This window comes from Crinia signifera, chromosome 4, assembly GCF_055691185.1.
Source record: "Crinia signifera chromosome 4, ASM5569118v1, whole genome shotgun sequence".
Classification (NCBI taxonomy): domain Eukaryota; kingdom Metazoa; phylum Chordata; class Amphibia; order Anura; family Myobatrachidae; genus Crinia; species Crinia signifera.
In genome coordinates this window covers 259,616,752-259,643,319 of record NC_139220.1, presented here as the reverse complement: position 1 = coordinate 259,643,319, position 26,568 = coordinate 259,616,752, and the positions used below count along the sequence as shown (strand labels likewise).

The 26,568-nt window shown below is 44.0% G+C and overlaps 1 protein-coding gene across 1 annotated transcript in view; it reads right to left on the bottom strand.

The window, feature by feature from the left end:
* Positions 1-26,568, bottom strand: part of LOC146075295 (SMAD family member 6-like) — a 46,411-nt gene that overhangs the window by 16,446 nt on the left and 3,397 nt on the right. The window contains exons 2-3 of the mRNA XM_083184364.1: positions 9,992-10,048; positions 1,795-1,863 (exon numbers count right to left, since the gene is read on the bottom strand). Of these exons, the coding sequence (XP_083040490.1) occupies positions 1,795-1,863; positions 9,992-10,048 (126 nt within the window). The remainder of the gene's footprint in view (positions 1-1,794; positions 1,864-9,991; positions 10,049-26,568) is intronic.

The window sequence follows — 26,568 nt, the reverse complement described above, 5'->3', positions numbered from 1 at the left end:
ATATAGCGCACACATATTCCGCAGCGCTTTACAGAGAATGCACATTCACATCAGTCCCTGCCCCAGTGGAGTTTACAATCTATATTCCCTACCACATGTACATGCACACATTCATTCTAGGGTTAATTTTTGTTAAGAGTCAAATTAGCCTACCAGTATATTTTTGGATTGTGGGAGGAAACCGGAGTACCCAGAGGAAACCCACGCAAGTTCGGTGTGAATATACAAACTCCGCACAGTTAAAGCCATGGTGGGAGACAACAGGGCATCAAGGAGGATTTATACAGAGGAGACCTTATTCACCCATCATATAGAATTGTATTTCTAGGTTTGTCACCCAGCCGCTGCTTCCAAAGTCACTTAGTGTCCTGGGTGATTAGGGATTGTATTTTTGTTGCAAATGAGTCTCATATAGGGGCCGATTCTGTATCACAAGCATTGATCCAAATTCGTTTTTTGCATTTTTGCGCATGTGTGAACCCCAACTGTGAACGTCTGCGGCGAGTTAAATCATTTGATGGGCTATTCGCATCGTGAGGGAGGGGGTGGGGGCGTCGACCATCATAAGATTTCTCATGATGCGGCGTCATGCGAGGGTATGTGTGTTCGTTACACATCCCCTCGAAACAGTGGGCGGGGACGACATTCGTGCAGGTGGCGTAACATGGCTTTGCGAGTCAGAATCATCCCCATAGTGCACAATGCTGCACATCACTTGCGCTCAGCCCTCTTACCCACTTCTTCTGTTTGCAGATGTGAGGCGCGCAGCGGCTGCATAAAAAGCAAACAATAGCCTTCAGGGTATGTATACTGTTCTATTGTCATAATCGTGCTGCAAATAAGACTCGCATTCACACCAAAAATGGTGGGTACATAGTGCTGCTTTGCAGCATTTTTAGTGGGGTGTCAAACCATTTGGCCTGATTTAAGGACATGTCTGATCAGAGCGTAAAAAAAAAAAAAAAAAAAAAAAAAACCACACACCTTTAAAAAGCACATAACTAATGTCATAAATGGCTGCTAACAGATGAAAAGAGCTTGCAGTGACATATCCAAAGAGGCAACATACCTTTTCCATGGTTTTACAGATGCTCTTGTGAACCCTACAGATACCTCCAAACTGACCCCAACTGGTACCAGCAGTATGCACAACTTTAGGAGTTGTTTGGGGGGGGGTGAAAGAGGGCTGAATGATATGATATGACACCTCCCTGTGTAAAAACACAACATCCCCTCCTTGTGCTGTACATCATATAGGCCAGCCATAGTCAATATACAGCCTTCGCCCTGCTGTGGAACACCACATGCATGCTAAAACAGTGGTAAGGGTACTGGGATATGTGGTTTCACAGCAGCTGAAAGACTGCAGGTTGAAACCCCCTGTTGAAAGCATATCTCCCATTTGATTAAGTGTTTATATTTTATTGGCCTTGTGTAAAAACAACTACACTTAATAAGAGCAAAGTTACTTAAAATTACTGAAACACTATTATGCTGCAAAAATAATAGTTCAGAATAAAATGTACAAGGTAGAGACACTTGTTTGTAATAAAGTACTCTGCAGAGAGGCAATGAAGGACAGATAGAACCAAGTAGTCCTGTTATTTCCCACAGAATGGGAAAGGTTAGTGCGTTTACCTGCTGTAACATAACTGAATGACCACGTACAGTGACAAAAGCAGGACAGAACGCTCATTCATACATAGAATAAAGCCACTACCTGAAAAAATACAGGTCTTCTAAAAAGGATTACACAAACAAGTATAGCAAACTAGGCATAGAATGTAAACATACCCGAGACATCACCAGCAGTGATACACAGTGAGCTTGAGGCATCTGTTTCAGTGTATGAATCAGAGAGATCTGAAAAACAGAACCAGAACATATATATCACTAGAGTATAACAAAACATTGCGCTCGCTGAGGATAACACAACGGGAAAAACTAAAATTATATGGAAATATACACATACATATAAACTAATAATAATAATAAAATATATATATATATATATATATATATATATATATATATATATATATATATATATATATATATATATATATATATATATATGCGCCATGGTACCTTCTCTAACTTACAATGCAATTATTGCCATGATCAGCCATAGGCAGATCAGGCTGATTAATTTTATATGTTAATGCTAGTATGTGCTGCCCATGTCTGAATGGCGGGACATTTACCCTGTTCCTTCACAGGGATCAATGGGAGATCCCACAGTATACAGCCTAACTATCGGAAAGGCTGTCAGACAAAACATCACTTGGTATATACATGGTTCCAATACATAACCATAAAACATGCAGTACCACGGGTCTTTGCTTTTTCCACACCGGGCGAATAAGTCCCACAGGTTATATAACAAACGGTTAAGGCCCCCTCAAACAGTGCAAGGGTGCTATGCGATGCACGCTCCTGCGGGCATCCCATCCCACAGCACATAAAGTCTGTGCAGCCCGTGCTTCTTGAACTAGGTCCCAATTGCATCGCACGCGATGCGATCTAATTCAAAACGCACTGGAATAGTGTACCGTGTATGGGCAACGTTAACCTCATTGTACCTGTTACTTTCATCATGTTCACCGTTACCAGGTTCTTTCTTCATGCTGAAATACTCAACTTCTATGTTATATTTTTATGTTTTTAAAAATCGACTGGATAAAAAGGATTACTAATTAATCTGTAACAGTAAATCTCACTAATACATCGTTCTGTGAATTGATATGCACATTGTTGTCTATTCCAGCCATTTTTAGGGACCATCGGATTTAACTCATTGATGTGACATGTACCCTGCAAGATCACATGGAAGAAGGAGAATCCCCTCCACACATACAAGCCAGGTTAGCATCAAGGTAAATAAGTGTTATTTTAATGTAACCTCCATGTCAATTGTGTAAGGGGCACTGGGATAGTCTATGATCCAGGTGAGTGGAGGGTTACAGGACTGTCACCAAGTCACTGCTGCAGCCCTAGATCACTGCCCGCAGGGGCTACATACCCTCCTCCTGTTACACCCACCCCCCTCCTTTTGTCTCTAGCATGTAAAATTTCAACTGCCTTGACCACAAAGCAGGCTGGAACATGGTGCTGGAAGGATAAAGTTACACGAAGCCTTTAAATGCTTCATAGTTACCATACTTAATTACCCACATTAACATTCTTGAAGCTGTTTATTCCTGCAGGTTTCCTTCCTTCCTCCCTCTGCTACTGAAGCACAAGAAACTTTGTTTTAACAAGTTACCCACATTGTTCCCTTTCCATAAAAAGTCATCCTTAACCCTCAGCTGCAATATTAGCTTCAGAAAGCAACACGACAACCGCTAAATAAAAAAGGTATGATTTTCAGAAAATAAGCTACAAAATCTTCACAACCAATTTCTAACACAGCTTTCATACGACCACCTCTCTGCATGGTCAGAATATAGTCACCAGTGGGTTCTGTCTGCATGGAACCCAGAAACCACTGCAAAGCAATGACTGAATTCTAAACTCGGGAATAGTATGGCCATTGAATGGACATGATCATAGGAGACCCCAGCATCAGTCATACACTCCAGCAAATGGGTGACCTCTAGCAGGGGATGCTGCAGAGTATGGACAGTGAACTAAATTCGAATGTAAATATTACACCATAACCCACAGGTTCTCAAACTCATTCCCCAGGACCCCGCACAGTGCATGTTTTGCAGGTATCCTCACAGAATCACAAGTGACATGATTAGCTCCACCTGTGGATGTTTTAAAATGTGTCAGTGAGTAATGAATGCACCTGTCGGGTGACCTAGAAAACGTGTTCTGTGTGGAGTCCCGAGGACCGAGTTTAAGAACCCCTGACAAACAGAACCCAAAAAAAAAAAAGGGAAAAAACTAACATCAGAAATACAGAATTGTGTTCCCCCCAAATTTACAACTAATACTCCCACTATTTATTTAAAATACGAATTGCCTGTGGAAAGAAACTCTCTCTAAAACAACTAGTCTTACATAAAACTGAGCGATATCTCCAATTTGATAGTAATAAGGAGAACAGCTCTCCAACTAGGATGCCAGGGATCCCTCAAAATACTCTTCACTTATGAGGAGCCGTTTTTCATATCCGTAGTTGATGCTTGGTAAAGCAACCCCAATTATTGTACGGGCCGCCATTACCACTCTGAAGAGATTTACGCTCAGCAGCAGTACAAGAGCCATATCATTCTAAAACACTATGGGGCAGATTTATTAAGCTTGGAGAAGAGATAAACTGGAGATAAAGTGGAGAAAATGTAAAAGGAGGTAAAGCACCAGCCAATCAGCTGTGTTTGAAAAAGACAGTTGGGAGTTGATTGGCTGGTGCTTTCTCTCCTTTTACCTTTTCTCCGCTTTATCTCCAGTTTATCTCTTCTCCAAGCTTAATAAATCTGCCCCTAAGTGAGAACACTTTCAATAAGGGCGGAGTAGAACTTCACTAGTGTTCCCTTACACATACCAGATGAACGTAGTTTCCTTAAAAAAAAAAAAAAACAACAACACACACCATACGCTAGCGAGCTACTCCATGAAAGATTTGTTACCATATTTATGCCCAAAATGTAAAAAAAGACTCAATTACTTCAACTTCTTAGCCATTCAAAACTAAAGTCAACAATCATTTCCTTGGTCTTAGCCACATTTAGGACCAGGCCATTGTCCCTACTCCAAGACTCCAATCTAGACACTTCCAACCTATACTCTGTTTCGGTACTGCTAAAAAGACCTACCATAGCGATATCGTCTGCAAATTTAAAATGTAATAATTTGAACAGAGTCGTAGCAATAGTAAGTGAACATCAAGTACAACAGAGGGCTCAAAACGCACCCCTGAGGTATTCCCGTGCTGACAGTCAGTTCACTAGATACTTGATCTTTTATTCTGAAAACCTAGGGCCTATCTGAAAAGCCTAAAACCCATCTGCAGATACACTCACTCAACCCTAAATTACAAAGTTTGCTCACTATCGATGATGGAATTGCCGTATTAAAGGAAGAGCTGTAGTCTACATATAAAATGCGAGCAAAGGAACCTTTGGTTCCAGATTAGCAAAAACTCGATGTAATAAAATGAGCACTGCATCATCTGTAGATCCGTTTGCCTTATAGGCAAACTCAAAGGGGTCCAAAACAAGTGGGATACATTTCTTGGCATACTCTACTACCAGTCTTTTGGGCGATAATCATTAAGGCTCCGAGACCCATCTTTTTTTGGGACTGGGGTAATACTGGTTGATTAAAAAAAAAAAAAAAAAAAAAAAATTTAAAATAAAAGAAGAAATTCCAGCAAGCTGGGCTCAGCAGTCCTTTAAAAAATAAAAACTTTCCCCTGGATCCCCATCAGGACCCAGAGCCTTTCCTAACACAGGGGGGATGCTCTAACATCCACGCCCCCTTACCGCCCCCCCCCCATCGCTGGCTACCGCAAACATAATTATTGCCCATGATCTAACATATGCGAGAATTATCACAAAAGACAGCTCTTGCGTTAAGAGCTGTCTTTTGCGTTGACCCGGCGGGTCCTGGCGGCTCCCCCTCCCTCTCTTCTCTTACCCGGCCTTCCTGTATTGTGTCAATGGATGCTGCTGCAGCGGGGGGGCTGGCTCTCCTCCTCCCTGCACCCGGGGAGGGGGGTTGGTGCATCGCATTAGAAGCCCATATGCTTCTATGGGGCATCGCCATGGTAACCCGGTGGGGGATGCTTAGAGCATCCCAAAATGAGGTAAAAACCCTGATACCGGGGTTTTAACTGCATTTTTATTTTAGAGAATCTCCCCCTTAGTCCTAACAAAACACTGACAGACTCCTCCTCTAATTCTAAGGGTCCAACAGCCTCAGAGTTGCCTACTGAGAAAGACTGTTTCACAGACTTTCTATCGAAACGGGCATAGAAAGAATTTAAGTTATCTCCTAAGGTGCAATCACACTTGTGATGCGAGGAGTTTTTATTTACTTTGTGATCAGTAATATATTGGATGCCTTTCCACAGACTTTTAGCATTATTGCCCTGGGAAAATGGGTTTTCTAGTTTTACAGGGACCCTAGTCATGGTACAGTTCATCAGTACAGAATCAGTTAGTGAATTCGCTACCCGGGTCTCTACTGATTGACTGTACCATGACTAAGGTCCCTGTAAGGGTCCAAAACTAGAGATAGAGACATACATACATACATACATACTAAATGCATTTTTTGGTACTTGTTTCCTAGCACGGCCACAAATCTTGGCCATCGGGGGTAATTTTAGTGGCCTGCGACGCGATGCCCCCGATTTTTCCATTGAAATGCATTGAAAAATCGGGTCGGTCGCGTCGCGTGCGGCTAAAAATGCTTAAATGGTCCACCCGCGATTTCCCCATAGGGAACAATGTTAAATGCCTCAATTTACCCGCGATGACCCCGATTTCCCATAGGAAACAATGTTAAATGGGTCAATTTACCCAAATCATCATAGGGAAGAATGGTAAATGGGCCAGAAAGCCCAAAAAACCCCCCTGACCAGTGAAATGTCCCCCCAAAAGTAGTTCACGCCACCCCGCGATGAACGTGAACCCGAAGCGTGGCGGCGGTACGCGTCCTCCGACCTTTTCATACCCCCACTATCCACTAGGGCATGGAGTGAGAATAGAATAGTGTGGCGAGTGCAGCGAGCCACCGAGCCCGAAGCGTGGCGAGCCCCGCGGATACCTTCACAGGTAAACGCGTCCCTTCGCGGGCTTCACAGGTATCCGCGTGCGCTCGCCACGCTTCGGGCTCGGTGGCTCGCTGCGCTCGCCACACTATTCTATTCTCACTCCACGCCCTAGTGGATAGTGGGGGTATGAAAAGGTCGGAGGACGCGTACCGCCGCCGCTCGCCACACTTCGGGTTCACGTTGATCACGTGGTGGCGTAAACTACTTTTGGGGGGACATTTCAATGTTCAGGGGTGTTTTTGGCCCATTTACCATTGTTCCTATGATAATTTGGGTAAATTGAGCCATTTCACATTGTTTCCTATGGGAAATCGTGGTCATCGCGGGTAAATTGAGGCATTTAACATTGTTCTCTATGGGGAAATCGCGGGCATCGCGTCTGGCCCATAGCACCCGATTTTTTTGCGCATGCGATGGACCCGATTTTACCCCCGATGACCGCGATTATGATCGTTGTGGCCGTGCTAGGAAACAAGTACCCATTTTTTTTTATAATGCTGTCCAACTGGTTTAGTAGAATCAATAGGTTGAATTATATTCCCCCCTATGAATAGTTCAATAGAATTTTCATTTTTTTCAGTTTCTTTTAGTTGATTTACCACCTCTAGATTAATGGTTTTATTTTGTGTGTATTTGTTGTATGTGTCTTCGTAGGATAAAAAATGTGGTGATTATAATTATGATGAAATTGCTGGCTTAGAGGGCAGGGTTTAAAATAGGATGGGTGCTATTAAGATTTTAGGGAGTGCACTTAGGTATGAATACAAATGACCCCTTATTTTATTGTATTTCTTACAGGTAATAGTCACTAGGTATTGGCACCTGTTATATGTATACAACAATTTTGTGTCTCTTATAGGAGACGCCTAAGCGGTAGTCAGAAATCAGCTAGTGTTTAAAAAATGAGCTGGGCTGATAGAGGGACTACTTGATGTCTGGAATGTGCGTTCCACGATGGTGGAACGCATGAGACTTCCAGCTGGGTAATACTATGTCCCCGCAAGCCCTACTGCATTGCTGATGTAACGGTGACCACTTCCATACGAGAGCATGTGTGCCACGATGGACCTCATTTTTGTTTTCTCTAATTTCAGTGCCTTATTAGGTTGAGGGCTATTTCACACGCTCCGGCTCCTGCCGGGCGGCGAAACCCAGCACGGCCAAGAAGCCGTGCCGCACACAGCAGTTTACAATGGTAGGGATGGCCACAGCCCGGCAGCCGTCACTTCCAGCGGTGGGATCCGGCTGCAACCGGGCGGCCGGGCCGTGGCCGTCCTGTGTGAATGGACACAATCGTGTCCATTATTAACTACTGTGTGCGGCACGGCTTTTGGCCATGTGGGGTTTCGCCGCCCGACAGGAGCCGGAGCGTGTGAAATAGCCCTTACTCTGCAGCGGTAAACACTCTGGAGAGTGAGCAGAGTATTGATGTGCTTCCATCGCTCAAAATATGATTTTTGGTAAATGATTGCCTGATTGCCCCATGTGACCTATGTTCCTATATAAACCCTGTCCTGTGGCAATTTAAGCTCTGGTGTTTATTATGGAAAATTTTGACAAAGATCCGAATCTGGATCGAAACAGTAACATGAATTTGTAAGAAGAAATGTAATTTTTTTTCCATCAAATTGGTGAGTGCCCTCAAATAGATAGATAAAATCTAATGATTGGTACCCTTGTGCTTATTTTTTTGGGGGTGTCAAAACTATAAGATTAAAAGGAGATTGTATAATTGTGTGCCTAGATAATGGAATTACAATAATGGAAAAATGACAATCTGTAAATAAATAAATAAATATTCTAGTGTAGACAAAAAGAATTCCCTGAAATGTCACTTTAAAATGTAACAGTAGACTGTAAATAATAGGTGACAGGTACGCTCCAGAGCACAGCAGTTCTAAGTAACCTATGTGCCAGTGCATTACACACTCACCGTCCATCCTCTCATGCAGATTTGTTTGACTAATGCAGACAGCACAATTAGTTTTGTGAAATAATGGAAATAATATTTACACAAGGAGTAAATACGGAATTTAGGGAGTTTGGACATTTGTCAAATGGACAGAGTTTACAATGGGACAGAAGATAACTGGTAAAGAAAAGAGGAGTGCACTCTCCCACAGGTTTGTTTAGACAAAGTAGAAAGTATTGCTTGATGGAAAAAAAAAAAAAATTCCCAGACAAACCGGGCCAAACGAGTGGGATAATGGCATTGTGCTCTAAGTGGATAAGGCAGTAACTACTACTAGATCGATCTAGTGAACCCTATGCAGTGACAAAAATAAAAAAAAGGATGCAAAAGTCACTTAATCGTTATTATTTCCTCATTGTGTATTTCACTGTGGTCCAACAACAATAGCTTGCCATTTATGTGAGTTCTGGAGACATTCCACTTGATTTAAAGCATTAATTGTTTTTTGGAAAAACTGGGATGTTTTGATTTAAAAATAATTGCACCCTTAAATCTAGAGGCTATATTTCCCAAATCACAGCGGTGTCGGTCACCAGTTTTTACATTTTGGGCAATTTCAGTGATAAACAGATGACGGAGGGCATAATTCATAGTGGTCTTCCCAAGCTGCAGCATGACTGCCAAATTTACCAAACAGAGGCGTGTTGTCCCAGTCATGTGGGTGTGGGTGTGGCCAGGCCTTACATTTTCAGGCACATACTTCCTGGCAACAGCAGAGATCTTACTAGATTTACTCATGTGGGCAATGACGTGGGTATCAGACGTGAGGTCTTCAGGTGTAGCATTCGTTTCTCCGTCGTCAATTTCTTTCTTAAGATGCTTCCTGTGGCATTAGCGTATTAGATGTACACTTCCCTGCAGCTAAGCAATATTATACAACTATGAATCCGGCCACGTATACACAGGATGACTGTAGTCCTACTGAGGCTTCATTTACTAACATATACAACTTTGATCATGTTAGCTGGCATCTCATCTGATAAAGCTGCTTGCAGAGCAACCTGTGGCCAGTATCTTTCTCAACATTGAGTTTAATGAAATATAAAACATGTGCGGACAAGACAGGGGAGTTACCAAATTCTAGGCTGAGCTCAACAGTCCCTATATCAGTGTTCTTAGACCAATCTTTCCTAGAAACTGCAATTACTTGAACAATTCATGGAGACAATATGATGGTAATAGATGTTATTAGCTGACATTTGTGCACCATTCTTCCTGCAGCTTTCAGTAGCCACTGATAACAAACATTCCATACCAGGGGCAGTTAAGACTATGATTAAACGAAGACTTACCCAGAGGTTTTTGCTCAAATTTAGGAGAGAGACGGGAGTATGGAGGAGGCGGTGATTCTGTGGAAAAAGAACAAACAAGACACAAAGTCAGTTTGGAATGACACGAACACAGAATAACCATAAAACACAAACTTTACAGTACATGGGCAGCACGGACGGTGTAATGGTTAGCATTACTGCCTCACAGCACTGAGGTCTTGGTTTGATTCCCTAACTGTGCAGAGTTTGTATATTCTCCCCATGCTTGTGTGGGTTTCCTCCGGGTACTCTGGTTTACTCCCACAATCCAAAAATATACTGGTAGGTTAATTGGCTCCCAATCAAATGAACCCTAGAATGAATGTGTGCGCGTGCGTGTGTACATGTAGTAGGGAATACAGGGGCAGATGTATTGAGCCTGGCGAGGAGCTAAAGTGGAAGGATAATGCACCAGCCAATCAACTCCCAACTGTCATATTTCAAACAAAGCTGGAGCGTTATCTCCTTCCAATTTATCTCTTCGCCAGGCTTAATACATCTGCCCCATAGATTGTAAGCTCCACTGGGGCAGGGACTGATGTAAATGTTCAAACATTCTCTGTAAAAGCGCTGCGGCATATGTGCGCAATATAAAGAACTGGTAATAAAAATAAATTGTATTCATTTCAAGTACTTATTTAATTAAATGGATTAAAGCGTAATAATGCGCTGCTAAGTACAGCCACTATGAAGGGAGAAAGAAGGTTTGCACATAAGGCAGTGTTTGTAGCATTCATTTATGCATCAAGTACAGGGTTATTGTTCCTGAATATATGGCTGTCTGCGCATACACTGATAGACAAAACTGACAGATCAGGTAGTGTGTGCCCACAGGGTTTTTTCTGTATTTTTGTGGGACATCAAGTCAAGTGACTAAATGCTGGGGTAAATTGTAGTGTTTAGTCTACGCACAGACCAACAGGGGCACTTCAGCCAGAAACTGGTAACAGCAGAACACTTTGCAGATCCAGAGAGAAATAGAAGAAAGGGCACAGGAGAGGAGAGGGGAAGGAAAGAGGAGTCAGGGCTGGCCTCCCTCCTACAGCTTATTACACAGCTTTGCTAAGAAACTAGATGCCATTTCCTAGGACAGAGTCCCCGAATGAGAGCAGGAGGTGGGGAGGAGGGGGGTAGCAGTGACTGTAGCTTTAAGAAAGCAGCTGTAATTGGCGAGATCTCCAGATAAACAGTCATTCTGGCGCCAGCAAAAAAAAGCTAACTCTGTATTATCACCACTCCTACTCTCCAACAGCAGAGGGACCTCCTGAGGAAAGCAGGACTGAGAGTGATCTTATTTCAAAGGGAAAGCATGCCAGACCAAATACCAAACTTCAAACTCCCTAAATCCTGGACTCCTCTCCTCCCCATTAGAGAGGACTCGACCTCATAAAACCATTACAGGGAAGAATGAGTTTATCTTGCCGTCTGGGTTCAACAACTGATACAGAGCAGCTAATTCTACTTTCTAGAGACAGACCCCAGAGTTTGGTCCTCCACCCACCCCCCCTGCTGTCTCCTACAATGTTTGTATTTGGTTTCCCTATCTGTGGTTTATCCAGAGAACAGATGCCAGCACAGCACAAGTTAGTTTAGGAGGAGGCAATTTTTTTTACTAACTTAATGGGTCATATTTAGGATCCGGCAACAATATAATGGTATAATGGGTTTCGTTTTTGCTCAGTAAAGTCTGAGCCACTATCTGTATGGCGGCGCACAATTCACATCATGCCATCCCGATACAGCCTACCACTCACCTGGCTTTAAAGTAAATTATTTCTGTGTATTGTAGCTCACATCCAAAAGTGTCTGGGAGCTATTCAATGCTTTTGCACTACCAGCCGCAAGGAAGCAATTTTTTCCCAGCATAGGGCTCCTTTGTCCTGCCCTAATGCTCAGGACTAGGCACGTAATGTAGTTTCTGCAGGAGGGTGAGTGCGACAATCGCTACCAGCCCTGAAGCAATTGAATAGCTTCCAGTCACTTTCGATGGGAGTCACAAACCTCGAGAAACAGTTAAAATCGCCCCTTAGAGGTCAATAAGGACGGGAAAGGGACAGCTTCCAAGAGTTCTCTTTGCAGTTATGGGCTCTTCTTGATAAAATTTACCACAGCCCTTTTCAAAGCCACCGCTGAATTTAGAAAGGGCAACTATAGCCCATACAATTGAATGCCCCCCCCCCCCCCCCCCCCCCACACACCTGGTTCTGTATTTATTTATAGTTTCTTATATAGCGCAGCAGATTTCGTTGTGCTTTACAATTGTAGACAGTGATAAAACAAACTGGGTAACAGACAGACTTGGAGGTAAGTGGGCCCTGTTTCAAGCAGGGACATATCTATAGGGACATAGGACGGAAACCATATTAAATAGACATGCAAACACCAGCTGACTCTGACCGTTTTCAAAAGTACCTCATAGTAAATTTAGCCCTTCTTTACACTAGATTTGCAAATTCATTATTAATATATATATATATATATATATATATATATATATATATATATATATATATATATATTAAAAAATATATAATTAAGCATAATTTAATACAGAGGGGGGGGGGTCACTTTAATTGAATGCTATAACCTTCAAAAGCAAGCGTCTCATCCTTGGTGACCTCGGGCTGATACCTGACTCGGGGAGCAGGGCCATTAGTATAGATGCTCATTTATAGTTCTATTGAGCTCCACTGAATCGTTATGAATGGAAGGTGTTGGCTCTCCAATTCAGGGAGTGATTACGGAAGGGCTGTCTGCAGTGGACCAACCACTTCAAATTACATGTTTGGTAAGAGTGTCCAATTTCCTATTCATTGTAATAATTTTAAAACAGCTAATCACATTACAAATAAATAAAATAATGATATTGAACAAAAGGCCAAATGACAAAAAAGACAGCTATAGTCTTGTTCCTAGGAATACAAATAGAAATGTTTTACTAACATAGGAGCACATTGGTAGTGTTTCCTCAAGCGCTAAATATGGCATTATTTCCTTAAAGCATGCACCGCACCAACATACAGGGAGGTTTTTAGCTTGAAAAATTAGGATGCCTCATTCATGTCACATGTATGTAGTGAACGAATAGGTGAAATACAGTTTCATGGACGAGTGGCCTGGCCAGTGGTATGTAAAGATGAAGTGTACATTCTTCATGTACTGTACAGTTGGATATATTATACATCAGCCCCAGCTATATCCAGTATCAACTTGCAATGTGTGTGTTACACACTGGATCAGCAGTAGATCCAGTGAGCAGAAAACAGAGCAAACGATAGTATTGGCTTCTCTGATCTCTTTATGCCGTTCTGTTATTAAACAAACATTGATACAAGCACAAATAACCCCCTCTCCACCCGACTTCTCCTAATAAGATGGGAGCCAGCAGCCCCTCAGTGTTTGATCCCACACGCATCGCTGGTCGCCTGCTATTCAACAAATGCAGCTCTCAGGACCCAAAGATCCCCCCGGAAATAGAAACAAGTATTCTGTACGCTCTGATTCTCCATAACACTGAGCACTTGAACACTCACCCTCCTCCCCTTGCCTGATCACACTGCATCAGCAATTTACAGGGAGTGATGCCTTTTACTGGACAAGCATCTTAACATAAAGCACCATGTCGGCATGAGGGAGTTGGCAACAAAGAGTATTAGTCCTCTGAAAAAGGACCATAATCATTCCTAATGTGAAATCTACTAAGAGTAGGAGACAGAAGGCAAAATAAAGTCAAAGACTTGTACAAGTAGATTATACACATTCATACAAACATACATCTAGTAAAAATGCAAACGTTTGTTTTTAGGTTTTTTTTTTTTTTAAAGAGACCAGTTAAAATGCTCACCCTCTAAGTTTGGGAAATATTGTAAATTACATGAAGTGCTAAAGTAAATTACATGAAGTGCTAAAGTAAATTACATGAAAAGGCTAAAGCTAGGTATACACTAGCCAATAGATGATACAGTTAACGATATTGGGTACATATTGTCCAGTGTGCATGGTCAATATAGTCGACAATGCGCGTGGCTGCTGCAAGTCGTTAAAGACCCCCCCTGTTATCAGTACATACAGCTCAATTTGACAATCTTGTCAATGACTGTACGTATGGAGCAGGGGACAGCAGTCACATATAGCTCAGCCCTATATATTTCTCCCATGGCATCGCTGATATGGCACTCTTCACGCCATTGTGAGGGGTTCCGCCCCCTTAACCTGTGAACGCCTATATTGCGTGAAATATGTTTGTATTATATGGAGCATTTCCTACATTTGTACTTTAGTTGATGGATAGTGGAGGGTGCCCACTGGTGCGGGTGTGAGAGTGGCAGGTAGGAGGGTGCCACGCATGGGTCAGGGAGTTGAGAAGTGCTGCATATCTGTGAGGGGCAGGTGAGGGTGAGGGGTGCAAATGTGGGAGGGGGTATGTAGATTCTGCTGGTGGGTGAGGGGCAGGTGTGGTGTTTGGGGACAAAATAAGAAGGTTGTGGAGGTGCTTCGGGTGGGGGAGGGGTGTGTGCGGGGGTGATGCAGATGGGGTTGGCCGTCCAATGGCACTGCGTGCATTGGAAGGAAAGGATGGGCAGCTAGCGGGGTGGAGCTGGTGGGGGAGGCTTGGGTGCGTGTGTGGGGAGTATGGGTGAGGAGTTCCACAGCAGCTGCGGGTGGATGGAAGGGCAGGTGCGGGTGTGCCATGGATGGTAGAGGGGGTCTAGGGGTGCTGTAGATCGGGGACAGGCCGATGTGCCGTTGGTAGGGTAGGGTGTGAAGCAGGATGAAGAGGGGCAGGTGCAGTGGTTTTTTTCAGGTGATTGAGGGGCGGATGCGGTGTTGTCGCAGGTGGGGGTGCAGCAGGGCATGAACCGTCCACCTCTGGTCACAGACAGAGCCACTCTCCAGAACTGTCCCCCCTCCCCCCAGACTACACAGGAGCTCACCTGAACTGTGAACTGTTCATCAGACCCCTTATGGTGTGTACACACGGTCAGATGTGCCTTCAGATACTATCCACAATCCGATCTGATCGGATCGTGGATAGTATCATGGATAGTACCTGAAGGCACATCCGATTTGCATACAAGTCTGACTATATAGTGCAGATCTGCACTATATAGTCAAGGCAGACAAGACTTTCTGCCTTGGGATACGTGAACGTGCATCGGAATCGGATCGGGATCTGAAGGGTTAAAACCCTTGCGATCTGCATCCGATTCCGATCCGATGTTGACTACATCGTTAACATCGGAAGGCAAAAAGTACCCCCAGAGCTGCTCTAAGGGGTCCCCCATTATACGGTCCGCCTGCTCTGTTACTGATCCCGCGCTGCAAGTCCCCGCTACAGTCCAGAGCCTAAGCCCCGCTGTAGGGGAACAGGTCAGCTTTGGACGCTGCTCTAATGGGTTTGCTAAACAATTCACAGTTCAGCTGAGCGGCTGTGTAGTCTGGGGGGAGGGGGGGGCAGTTGAGATGAGCAGCTGTGTAGTCTGGGGGGACAGTGCAGGTGATCAGCTGAGGTGTACAGATTGACAGTTCTGGGGAGAGAAAAAAAAATTATATGTATAACGTAGGAATAAGCGGCACTCAGAGGCTGTAGAAACGGTGAAAACCAAGTGGAATGTTTATTCCATGTGCAGGGACCAAAACGTTTCGGAGCTCGCAGGCTCCGTCGTCAGTTGAGTGTAAGCCTGCGAGCTCCGAAACGTTTTGGTCCCTGCACATGGAATAAACATTCCACTTGGTTTTCACCGTTTCTACAGCCTCTGAGTGCCGCTTATTCCTACGTTATATCCCTTGAGGATTCACACCCTCCAGAAAGAGGGCACCGGAGCCAGTTATTTTGGCATCACCCCCAGACCTGAGTGCCGGCCTCCTTGGTGTGTGTGTGTGTGTGTGTGTGTGTGTGTGTGTGTGTGTGTGTGTGTGTGTGTGTGTATATTTCTAGCACCCACTAACTTTGAAACTCCATGCAGTTCCTCTTCCCTGCTTGGGGTGTCGCTGTCTGCTGTAGTGCTTCTAGCACAGTGTGCTCTGTATATCAGCACTGATATGCAAGCCAGACATGTGCTAGAAACACCACAGCAGACAGCGACACCCCAGGCAGGGAAGAGGAACTGCATTGATTTTCAAAGATAGCGGGTGCTAGAATGAACTATATATATATATATATATATATATATATATATATATATATATATATATATATATATATATATATATATATATATATATATATATATATATATATATATATATATATATATATATTTATATTTATATTATCTTATATAGCGCAGCATATTCCGTTGCGCTTTACAATTGGAAACAGTGAATAAACAAACTGGGTAGAAAACAAACAGACAGAGGTAGGAGGGCCCTGCTCGCAAGCTTACAGTCTATAGGGATACATGAGGATAGAATTCAATAGCATGGCAGTCCCATCAGATTACAAGAATGTCCTGATGGGATGCAATTAGATAAGAATGCTACTAGAGGTTTTGTGGGGTTCTGGAATATGATAAGCTTGCCTGAAGAGGCGAGTTTTCAGGGAACGCTTCAAAGTTTGGAGGCTAGAGGAGAGTCTTAATGTACATGGAAGGGAATTCCATAGGGTGGGTGCTGCCCAACAAAAATACTGCAATGTAAGTGGGAGCGAGTAGTGAGTGTGGCTGACAGACACAGATCTATAATGACCATACAGAAGCCACAAGTACACTGCTCCAGAGAATGATTACACTGCCCCCATGATTAGCTGGAGTTGAGAGATGAACCACAAAATCCCATGGGTTCTGTTTGTGGCACCCTAAGCACTTCTATATTCTAACTGCAATGGTAGGCTACGTTGATACTGGAGGAATGAATGTATCCTGTTTATTTTGATTGTGCGATAGCCCAATGCACTGATGCCACATCGGCATTGGAGTGGGTGTTGTGTATTAGAATAGGGTAGGGGTTCTGTAAATTAGGAGAAGTCAGGAGGGACAAGGCCAAGCATTAAGCCTAGCAGAGACTAGTAGGTGTCCCCTCATGCCTGGAAAGTGTCAAGCATAAAAGGGTGATCATTCTGTTTACTCATGACAGGCCTGTGATGTTTTCCACTAAAGACCTGTTTCTCTGTGTAATTACAATAGTGGCCCCAGGCAGGGAATGCAAATACTAGCCTAGCTGAGATAAGGAATCTAGCAATAAGTAACCCCTTCTAGTGTTGACATTGCCATTTTCAGCACTTCACTGCAGGTTCCGTGACCCTTTACTTTAGCAAAAATAAATTAAATGCATGTAGAAGAATACATCATTACTCTAAAGAAAGAATAAAAAAAGAGTAATAGATAGAAATGAACCAAAAAAAAAAAAAAGAAAGGGGGGGGGGGGGTTGGATTAGTTATGCAAAAATATTAAATTAAAAATGGCCACGTACTGAAGCTTTGTTCTCCCAGTCAATGTTACATAGTATCTGATATTAGAAGAGTGCTTTTGTTCCACAATTTATCTACAGACACAAATAAATCACTCAGCTTTACTATTCTGGTCAAATTTCACATTACATTTGTGTCAAATACATCAACCAGGTGATTTTTTTTTTTGTACTTTAAAATCAGCACATAAATACAGAATGAGGATGAAAATAAATGACAATATGCTGTAAAAATAAATTAAAATGCTTATATTTTGCTAGAGGTGGTATTGCCACTAGCCAGAGTCTCAAAATCTTCTCTATAAAGTCCAGTTCCCCAATGCGGCTCTGTTCCTCTTAGAACCCAAACCAAATACCAAACAAGTGGGATGGAGATATGAGTGATGGTGTCTAATTAGACATTTAGGAAACTCATTTAGAATTCGCAGACTCGCACCCAACTGTATCAGAGATCAAATTTTAACTCATCAGGTTTTTTTTCTTTAAATAATGTATGTCCTAAAAAACAAAAATCCTTCATGTCACATGTGTACCCAGGTATTGAAGAAGTAGATTTAATAAGCCCAGTGAAGTGATAACATGGCTGGTACCTTATCACTGGCCAATCAAGTTAAGTTAAGCTGGGTACACATCTATACAATCCCTGTTTTCTTGCGACCATTCGACTGACCATAGACGCGTCGGACCATCCACAAACAGCTGATACGCGCGTACACACCTGTACAATTTTACTTGCGACGTCCGATGTACTCCTGTCCAAACAGTCGCAATAAAAAGGTTGTAAATGATCATAATGGGCTGGGTTAAGGTCATACCAAAACAAAGAGGCGTGAGTACAGAACCTAAACAAAAGTGATTCATTTTTTACATCAGTACTGGCTGTGCAGAGAACAGCAGTCTATAAAGACGGGGTACGTGTCTACAGTCAGCCGGCAGGGTGACTATGGACAGATACGGCAAACCTATAAAGATGGGGGAAAGCGTCTACAGTCAGCCGGCAGGGTGACTATGGACAGATACGGCAAACTGACTGTAGTTGCGCACCCTGTCTTTATGGCAGTTTGCCATATTAGTCCATAATCACCCTGCCGGCTGACTGTAGACGCTTTCACCCGTCTTTATAGCAGCCGGCAGGGTGACTAGGGACAGATACGGCAAACTGCGATAAAGATGGGGTGCATGTATATTATGATTATTTATGTAAATATACATAGGGAGAGGTGAACGCTTCTTGTGCTGTAGGAGAGATCATGCAGCTACGGAACGCCCACATGGGTGTTCCAGCTTTGGCAGTATAATCGCAAGAACGGGCAGCATATCGATCGAACGTGCGTACACACTGCACTTTTGTTCCGATATGGGCCCGTCCCGTCGGATGAATATTAAACAGCACTGAACCTTCGAACGACCGAGTATGGATGGACAAGACCGTTTTTTGCCATTTATTGATCATACAGAGGGAGTCGGGACAGCGTAAACACCTATACAATCGAACGGGCGTTCGTTCCAGAACGGAAGAACAGCCCGACGATTGTATATATGTGTACCCAGCTTAACATGACAGTTATGAGCTGATTGGCCGGTGATAAGAGTACCAGCCACATTATCACTTCACGAAGCCTAAAAAAACAGCCCCTAGTTTACAGATTATAGGAACCATTTACATATACCACGAGGAAGCAGAGAATCATGGGAGATGTACTAAAAACGTCAAGACAGGATTTCCCAAATTGTACAAAGTTCTTTTTGCAGTATGATATATTGCATATACATTACAGTAGAAATTGCAGGCAATAGGGGGCGGAAACACAAGTATATACAGGTAAAAATGTCTAGAACGGGGGTCTTTAATTTAGCTTCCATGCCATACTTATAGCAGCCCCTTTTAACAGGAGCTTATTTGGTACTCTTTACCTAGAACGGCGCCCGCGATCAGAATCGCGGGCGTCGGGGGTAAAAAATCGCGGTCATCGCGGGTACATCAAAATCGTGTACCCGCGATGACCGCGATTTTCCCATAGGGAACAATGTTAAAAAGCCTAATTGATCGCGATTTTAATGTAAAATGCCTCAATGCCCGCGATTTTCCCATAGGAATCAATGTTAAATGGGCTACAGAGCCCAAATAGACCCAATTAACCCTTAAATGTCACCCCAATTTTTTTACGCCACCCCACGATCCACGCCAACCCGAAGGGTGGCGAGCGCAGCGAGCCCGCGAGGGGCGGCGGTACGCGTCCTCCGACCTTTTCATGCCCTACTATCCACGTCGGCGTGGAGTTGAGAATAGAATAGTGTGGCGAGCGCAGCGAGCCACCGAGCCCGAAGCGTGGCGAGCGCAGCGAGCCCCGCGAGGGGACGCGGATACCTTCACAGGTAAACGCGTCCCTTCGCGGGCTTCACAGGTGTCGGCGTCGCCACGGACACCTGTGAAGTCCGCGAGGGGACGCGTATAACTGTGAAGGTATCCGCGTCCCCTCGCTGCGCTCGCCACACTATTCTATTCTCAACTCCACGCCGACGTGGATAGTAGGGCATGAAAAGGTCGGAGGACGCGTACCGCTGCGCTCGCCACGCTTCGGGTTGGCGTGGATCGTGGGGTGGCGTCAAAAAATTGGGGTGACATTTAAGAGTTAATTGAGCCTATTTGGGCTCTGTAGCCCATTTAACATTGATTCCTATGGCAAAATCGCGGTCAATCTGACTTTTTAACATTGTTCCCTATGGGAAAATCGCGGTGATCGCGGGCATCGCGTCGCGGCCGTTTATGTACTGCCCGCGATCCCGCGATCACCCCGATGGGCGCCGTTCTAGGTAAAGAGTACCGCTTATTTTCTCAAACAACTGGATGCACCCCCACCCCATGTAACTACTTTATTACATCTATGCTGATTCCAGCACATCAGTTTTGATCAGATACTTCACTGGGTTCCGGTATAGAAGATGGGTGATGTCCAGAACAACAATGACCTGGTTGACCACCGCTAGTTAGACACCTAACAATAGATGTCAGAATCTAGAGCAACAGTAACAGAAAATCGACACAAGCAAAAGGCCGACAGGAAAGTGGTCGACAGTGAAATGTTCTAATCGGGTTTAATGGTTATTTTTGGTGTCTGTCAAAGGTTAACATAGACACCGTAAAAGTATACCGCATCCCCTCGCATGGCTCGCCATTATTCATGCATGGTGCCTTGCAGTGCTCGGTACACTATTTTATTCTCCCTCTAATCCACTGGGATGGTAAAGTATGAACAAGTCGGTTAAAAAAACAACAAAAAAAAACAACAACAATGAAAAACTCACATCGACCTCGTCAGTATTGAGCATGTTCATGTTGACCTGTTAATGTCAGTGCCTTTTGCACATTATCATATTAAATGTGCCTATTTTATCGATTCAGAAAATATCATGGTCAGCTGTGTATGGTACAGTATATACACCACTTGGGGATATTATTATATGGCAATACTTTATTATTTCTAAACAAAGGGTTTATACCTGGGTCCAAAGAGATCACTTAAGTGCCCATACGGAACCACAGATACAGTATATAAAACACTGCTCACTGCACTGTTACATTGATCTGCATGCGCGTACAGTATGATTCTTGTCATTGTGCTGCTTCTCAGATATCCCTGTAGCCTCCTTCTGCCCAAGAAAGGGAGGGAGAGGGACTTGCCGTGCTCTGCCTCTATTACACTGGAATGCAATCCTGGAAACACAGCTCTAGTTTAATGACAGCTTTTTTTTCAGACATTTTGTGCTCAACTCCAAAAGAATTATAGGGATAGGTTTGTGTGGAACAAATAACAGATTATCCGGGGATCTTTGGTTCCCCAGACCAGAGTTATTGAATCACAAGACAATTATATGTTATTATAGACCATAAATAAATCACACATATTACCAGTGAGAATTCTGACTAATACAACAATAAGACTTGTTTAAAATAATGGTTAAATGAAATGCAAGTACGAATAGCTATACATGTCTATCAGAGCTTGGTTTAGGAACAAGTAGTGACATATATAAAATGTCGCAAGACACCACACACAAACCCATTTTAAATAGGACTTTACATACTAGTCTGGTACAGACTAGGTCAAATTACCTGCATTGCCCTGTCCGATTCTGATACACAACCACCGCTTATTCCAGCCTGTGAGTGTAACAACTGCCCTGCACATATTTGCTTTACTAAACTTGCATTAAGTGGAGAAAGTCTCCCCCCCCCCCCCTCAAAAGAAGCCACTGCTTTACAGACGTTAATCATTAGTTAAAAAAAATAATATATTACAATTTATTGCCAGCGTGTAGCCAGCTTAGAAGAAATGCAGGAAATCTACTTATACCCCGTTCTCACTGCAGGCAAATTCCCGGGTCTAGAATGTAGACCCGGAAATTTGCCTTTTAACCTACGTTTTTTTGCCTTGTGAATGGGTCGCATACCCGGATCAAATACACAGGTAAAACCCTTCTTTTTAGCAGTGTTTGAGATCTGGGTATGCAGACACAGGTTGACCCGTTCTCACTGCATAAAAAACAGTGTTAAAAGGCAAATTACCAGGTAGAACTTCTTCACCCGGGAATTTGCCTTGCAGTGAGAACGGGGGTCCGTCCCTGCAGTCCCCCGCATTTTAATGCCGCATAAAAGCTGTGTATTTCTCACTCGCAGTGAGAACACGGTATTACGCCCCTTTTTCACTGCAGGAAAAAAAAAAAAAACCTGGGAAATTGCTAGGCATACCCAGAAAACGGCTTTGTATAAATGGCTACATGGGAAAAAAAAGACTGGGTCTGGTAGGTTAAAGAGGATTTTTTCCCAGATAACAAGCGGGTTTTTAGTGGGTAAAAACCAGGAAACATGCTGTGAACATGGCTCTTACCCGGGATTATATGCATTTAAAACGCCACTGATTGTTCTCTAGAAGATTATATCAGCAGCCAGCACTCTGGATAGACCCGAGGAGACACATCCAGGTATATATTTATATTGCATTCCTTCACTTTTCAGGACCCATTTACTATTAAATATTTGCAGCCAATTCCCCGAAAACACCCTTTTTAAGTAGCGAATGATGTGCAGGTTCGGTTTTACCCATGTCTCAAAGCGGGATCTTATTGGCTATCGGCTGTCACATGTTTTGGATAGCCAATAAGATTTTAGATCTGAGTAAATAGGAATAAATGCCTAATGACCAAATTAACCTTTGATAAAATGGAACCCTCTGGACCCAGTGAGTAGTTTGACCAGGACATCCTCTCTCTTACTAGGCACCACCTTCCTTGTGAAGGTCTCATTTGCATGAATGAGATGCTAACCTGGGAGGGGCTTTGACAACGCGATCACAGCCACGAGGGGGGTATATAATCTGCCACCGCTATTTCCGACGTGGGAAATAGCGGCGGCTCGCTATTCAATGCTGTCATTAACGACAGCATTGATGCGGGATGACGGCAGAACGGACCCGACTTCAGAAGCTGTCGGGCCTGTTCTGCCGATAACGGCCGTGGATTGTCGTTATCTGGGCCGCAAATCGACAACCCACGGCCATTTTCGCGGCCACGCCCCCTTTGCGCTCATCGGCAGGCGGGACATTGAATCCCGTCTGTCGTTATGCGGCCGATCTGACCGCAAACGGGCCTGGATCACGGCTGTCGGCGGGTATCGACAGCCGTGATCCAACATTGCATACCCCCCCAAGACAGCAGAAAAGGAGCCTCCTGAAACATTACAGACATTAGGGGAAATTATAGAGTTAATAAAATGTTTATATGAATCTAGTTTCAGAACTGCCTCATCCCCATATAAAAGGCTAAAATACAGACATAGGCAACTGTGATATAGGGGTCTAGCTCTGCAAACCTTATCTATGCCCAGTCTACACAGCACAGATATAAAAAACGGACACAGCATTACTGGAATTTCTCTTTATTGTCAATGCCAAGACAAAAAGCAATTGCTCATAACTTGGTGAGATGAGAAACCCATCTGCAGAGTTCAGCTTTGGCTAATTGGCATTATTAGTTGATTTTGGAAGTGCTGTGCTCTGCCACAGTGATTACCTAGTGCCTGGTTATCATTAAAATGCCTCGTTCCACTACTGAAAATTGCCAGAACCCAACTGAAACACTTCTCTCATCCATTGTCTCTTCCTGTTCTTTGAAAAGGTCCATACAAACTGGGAGATCGCTGGGCTGAAAAATCGCTCAGTGCATACACACTGAGCACGTCGCCTATTCCAAGCGATTTTCCCAGGGGGTGGACTGTTTTCCATAGCATAAGTAATGGGAAGAGTGAGCAGAGTGACGTGGCGCTATCTGGAGGGATCTGCCTGATGGATCTCTGGAGGTGTGTCCCAATTTCACCTCAAAACAATTACAATAGTAAATGGGGTGTAGAGATCCACTGGTGGGCGCTCCCTATAGTTAGGACAATGGAAAGGGGGGAATGGAGAAAATGAAGGGGGAGTATGATACTTCCCTTTGTTTTCTTCTCCTGTGTGGTAAACTTACCACACAGGAGAAGAAAACAAAGGGAAGTATCATACTCCCCCTTCATTTTCTCCATAGCATGGTGGAAAGCTGTCCACCCCCTCGCTCATCTGCTGGTAATAGCATTGGCTGCCGGGCCATACACACCGGGCTGGCCTTAAGGGGTGTACACACGGTGAGATTTTGGCAGAAGGTTTTCACTAGATAGTCAAAATCTTGGTTAGGTTAAATCTCCTAGTTTTTCTCCTGCTTGGACACCAACGCTAAAGGCCCCCCATAAAGTATGCAAATTTGGGATGGATTTCACCTGAGATCAGGGCGAGAAATCGGGTGAAATCAGCCCAAATGGCATGTGTCTGACCCAACGATCATACATGCTGCAGGTAGCAGGGATCGGATATGATCCCGAAGCGGCTGAAGGGGAATTGGATGCAAATTCTCCCGTAGGAAGCTTACATTAGGTCGACTTGTCCTTAGGACAAGTCGGACCCAATTCTCCTGTGAGCCGTCCGGCAGGTCCCCGGGATGCTTACATACAACTTGGCACTTCATGAGCCAATTCTTACATGTGATAAATCGCTTGCGAGCGGGTGGTGATCCTCATCAGGGGGACGCCGGAGCGGGCCCTAACGCTTTAACTAGCTGGCGGTGCTGGCGAGTGCTGACCTGGCCGGGCGGTTTGATCACAGATATCAGCAGTGGGGACGGGCAGTGCAGTGGCGATGGGCAGTGCAGTGGCGGGTATTAGATTTTTAAAATACCTGTCAAATGACTGGCCGTTCTCTGATTGGCTGAGAGCTCTCCCTGTATTCATATGCTTGCAGACTGGCCGGGGGAGCAGTGGGATCAGCAGCGCCATCAGGGGGATGCCGGAGGGGGCACCCGCTGCCCGCTCCGGCGTCCCCCTGATGAGCACTGCTGATCCCACTGCTCCCTTGGCCAGTCTGCAAGCATATGCCTGTCAGGCGGGCAGGCATATGCATACAGGGAGGTCGGACGTGATCTTATGTGCTGACCGTCTGACTTCCCTGATCCGATGCGCACGGGACCACGCATCGGATCGGATGTCACACACCTGCGATTTTGGGCCGATTTCACCCGGTTATCGGCCCAAAGTGCCGAAATGGGATGAAATCGTCCCAAAATCGTATAGTGTATGGTCAGTATCTCCTAGCATACATAAGACTCTGCAGACAAGGCAAATTTATACTAGATCATAGACTATCATTAGTTGGACAAAATCTCTCATGCAACTAGTCAATATTTCATAAGCCCCGTACACACAGGGCGATTGGTGCAGAGAGGCTGAGCGACATGCTTAAGAACACACGGCGGTACACCCGCAATGCAGACAGTGATGTGTCCTAAGCGATCTGTGCAGTGTGGGGCTTTGCTTATTGTTTATAGGCAAAGCCCTCCAATCTAGAAGGAAAGACAGTGCTTTCCTGCAGGCAATGGAGACGGCCACACATTGCCACAGGGTATACAAACGGCGTGAACAGTGCTCCATTTTTAACCGATCTAGACAGATTGCTTAGACATGGGGTGAAAAAAAATCACCCTGTGTGTATGCCCCTTTAGTTAAAACTGACCATTAGCCAATATCTCACTGTGTGTACATGGCTTTACTTCTAACCATCTCCACTTCAGATAAGAAACAAATACCGGCCATTCCGGATCACAGTACAGAAACGGGTCTCCCAACACTCTTCATGTGCCCATAACATTTTGGAGTGTGACCAGGAATGGGGTCACCTATGGCATGACCATAACAGTTTCACAATACAGGCTTCAGAGAGAAGAAAAATAAGAGATGGGTTTAAGATATATGGGGCCCATATTGTGCATCGCATCTAGTTTAAAATGCATGCATTAATCTGGATAAACTACAAACCAATCAACTCCTGTCTGACAGGGGAGCAGATTTCTTAAGCATGGTGAAGTGATAATGTGGCTGGTGATAACACGGGAGCCAATCAGGCTGGGTTTGGAAAGTGACAGTTGGGAACTGACTTATCACCAGACTTAATACAACTGCCTAAGGGTCTGTGATGACAGTTCGGAGCCAACTGGCTGGTTTATCTCCATCCAATGATAAGTATAAAAGACCACACAACACCACTCCTAAGAGACCAGCAAGGTGCAGGGCCATAAAATAGAAAGAAAAACCATTACAAAAGGCCTAACGTCTCCTGTTCCACTTTGACAGGATGCAATTTAGTCACCATGGTGACTGAAATGTGTCCAGCCCTGGAATGAACCTTATTAATTATTCAAACTCATGAGTTGTACATCACATTCTGTTACAAGGGATGTCCACTTGGCTGCATAGTTTCCCTGCTGCCAGCTAAAGGTCTGTGTTTAAAACACATTCTTAAAGCCCAATAATAGATCCCCAACAGATAGTCCAAATATAATAATGCAAGCGCATGGACTGTACGCACACTTTCTGGCGTTTCCTGCACTTTAATTTCAATACTGCCTGCAGCGTTTAAGTGTTAACACACTGTAAAATCCAAAGAAGTTATATGGGAGCACTCATTAAGTATATTATAATGCAGGGAAGCTTTGAGACGCATTAATGAATGTGCTTCTAATGCTCTGTAAAAGTGAGGACAGAGCACAGTTGTGTCTATGCTTTTAATTAGCATTG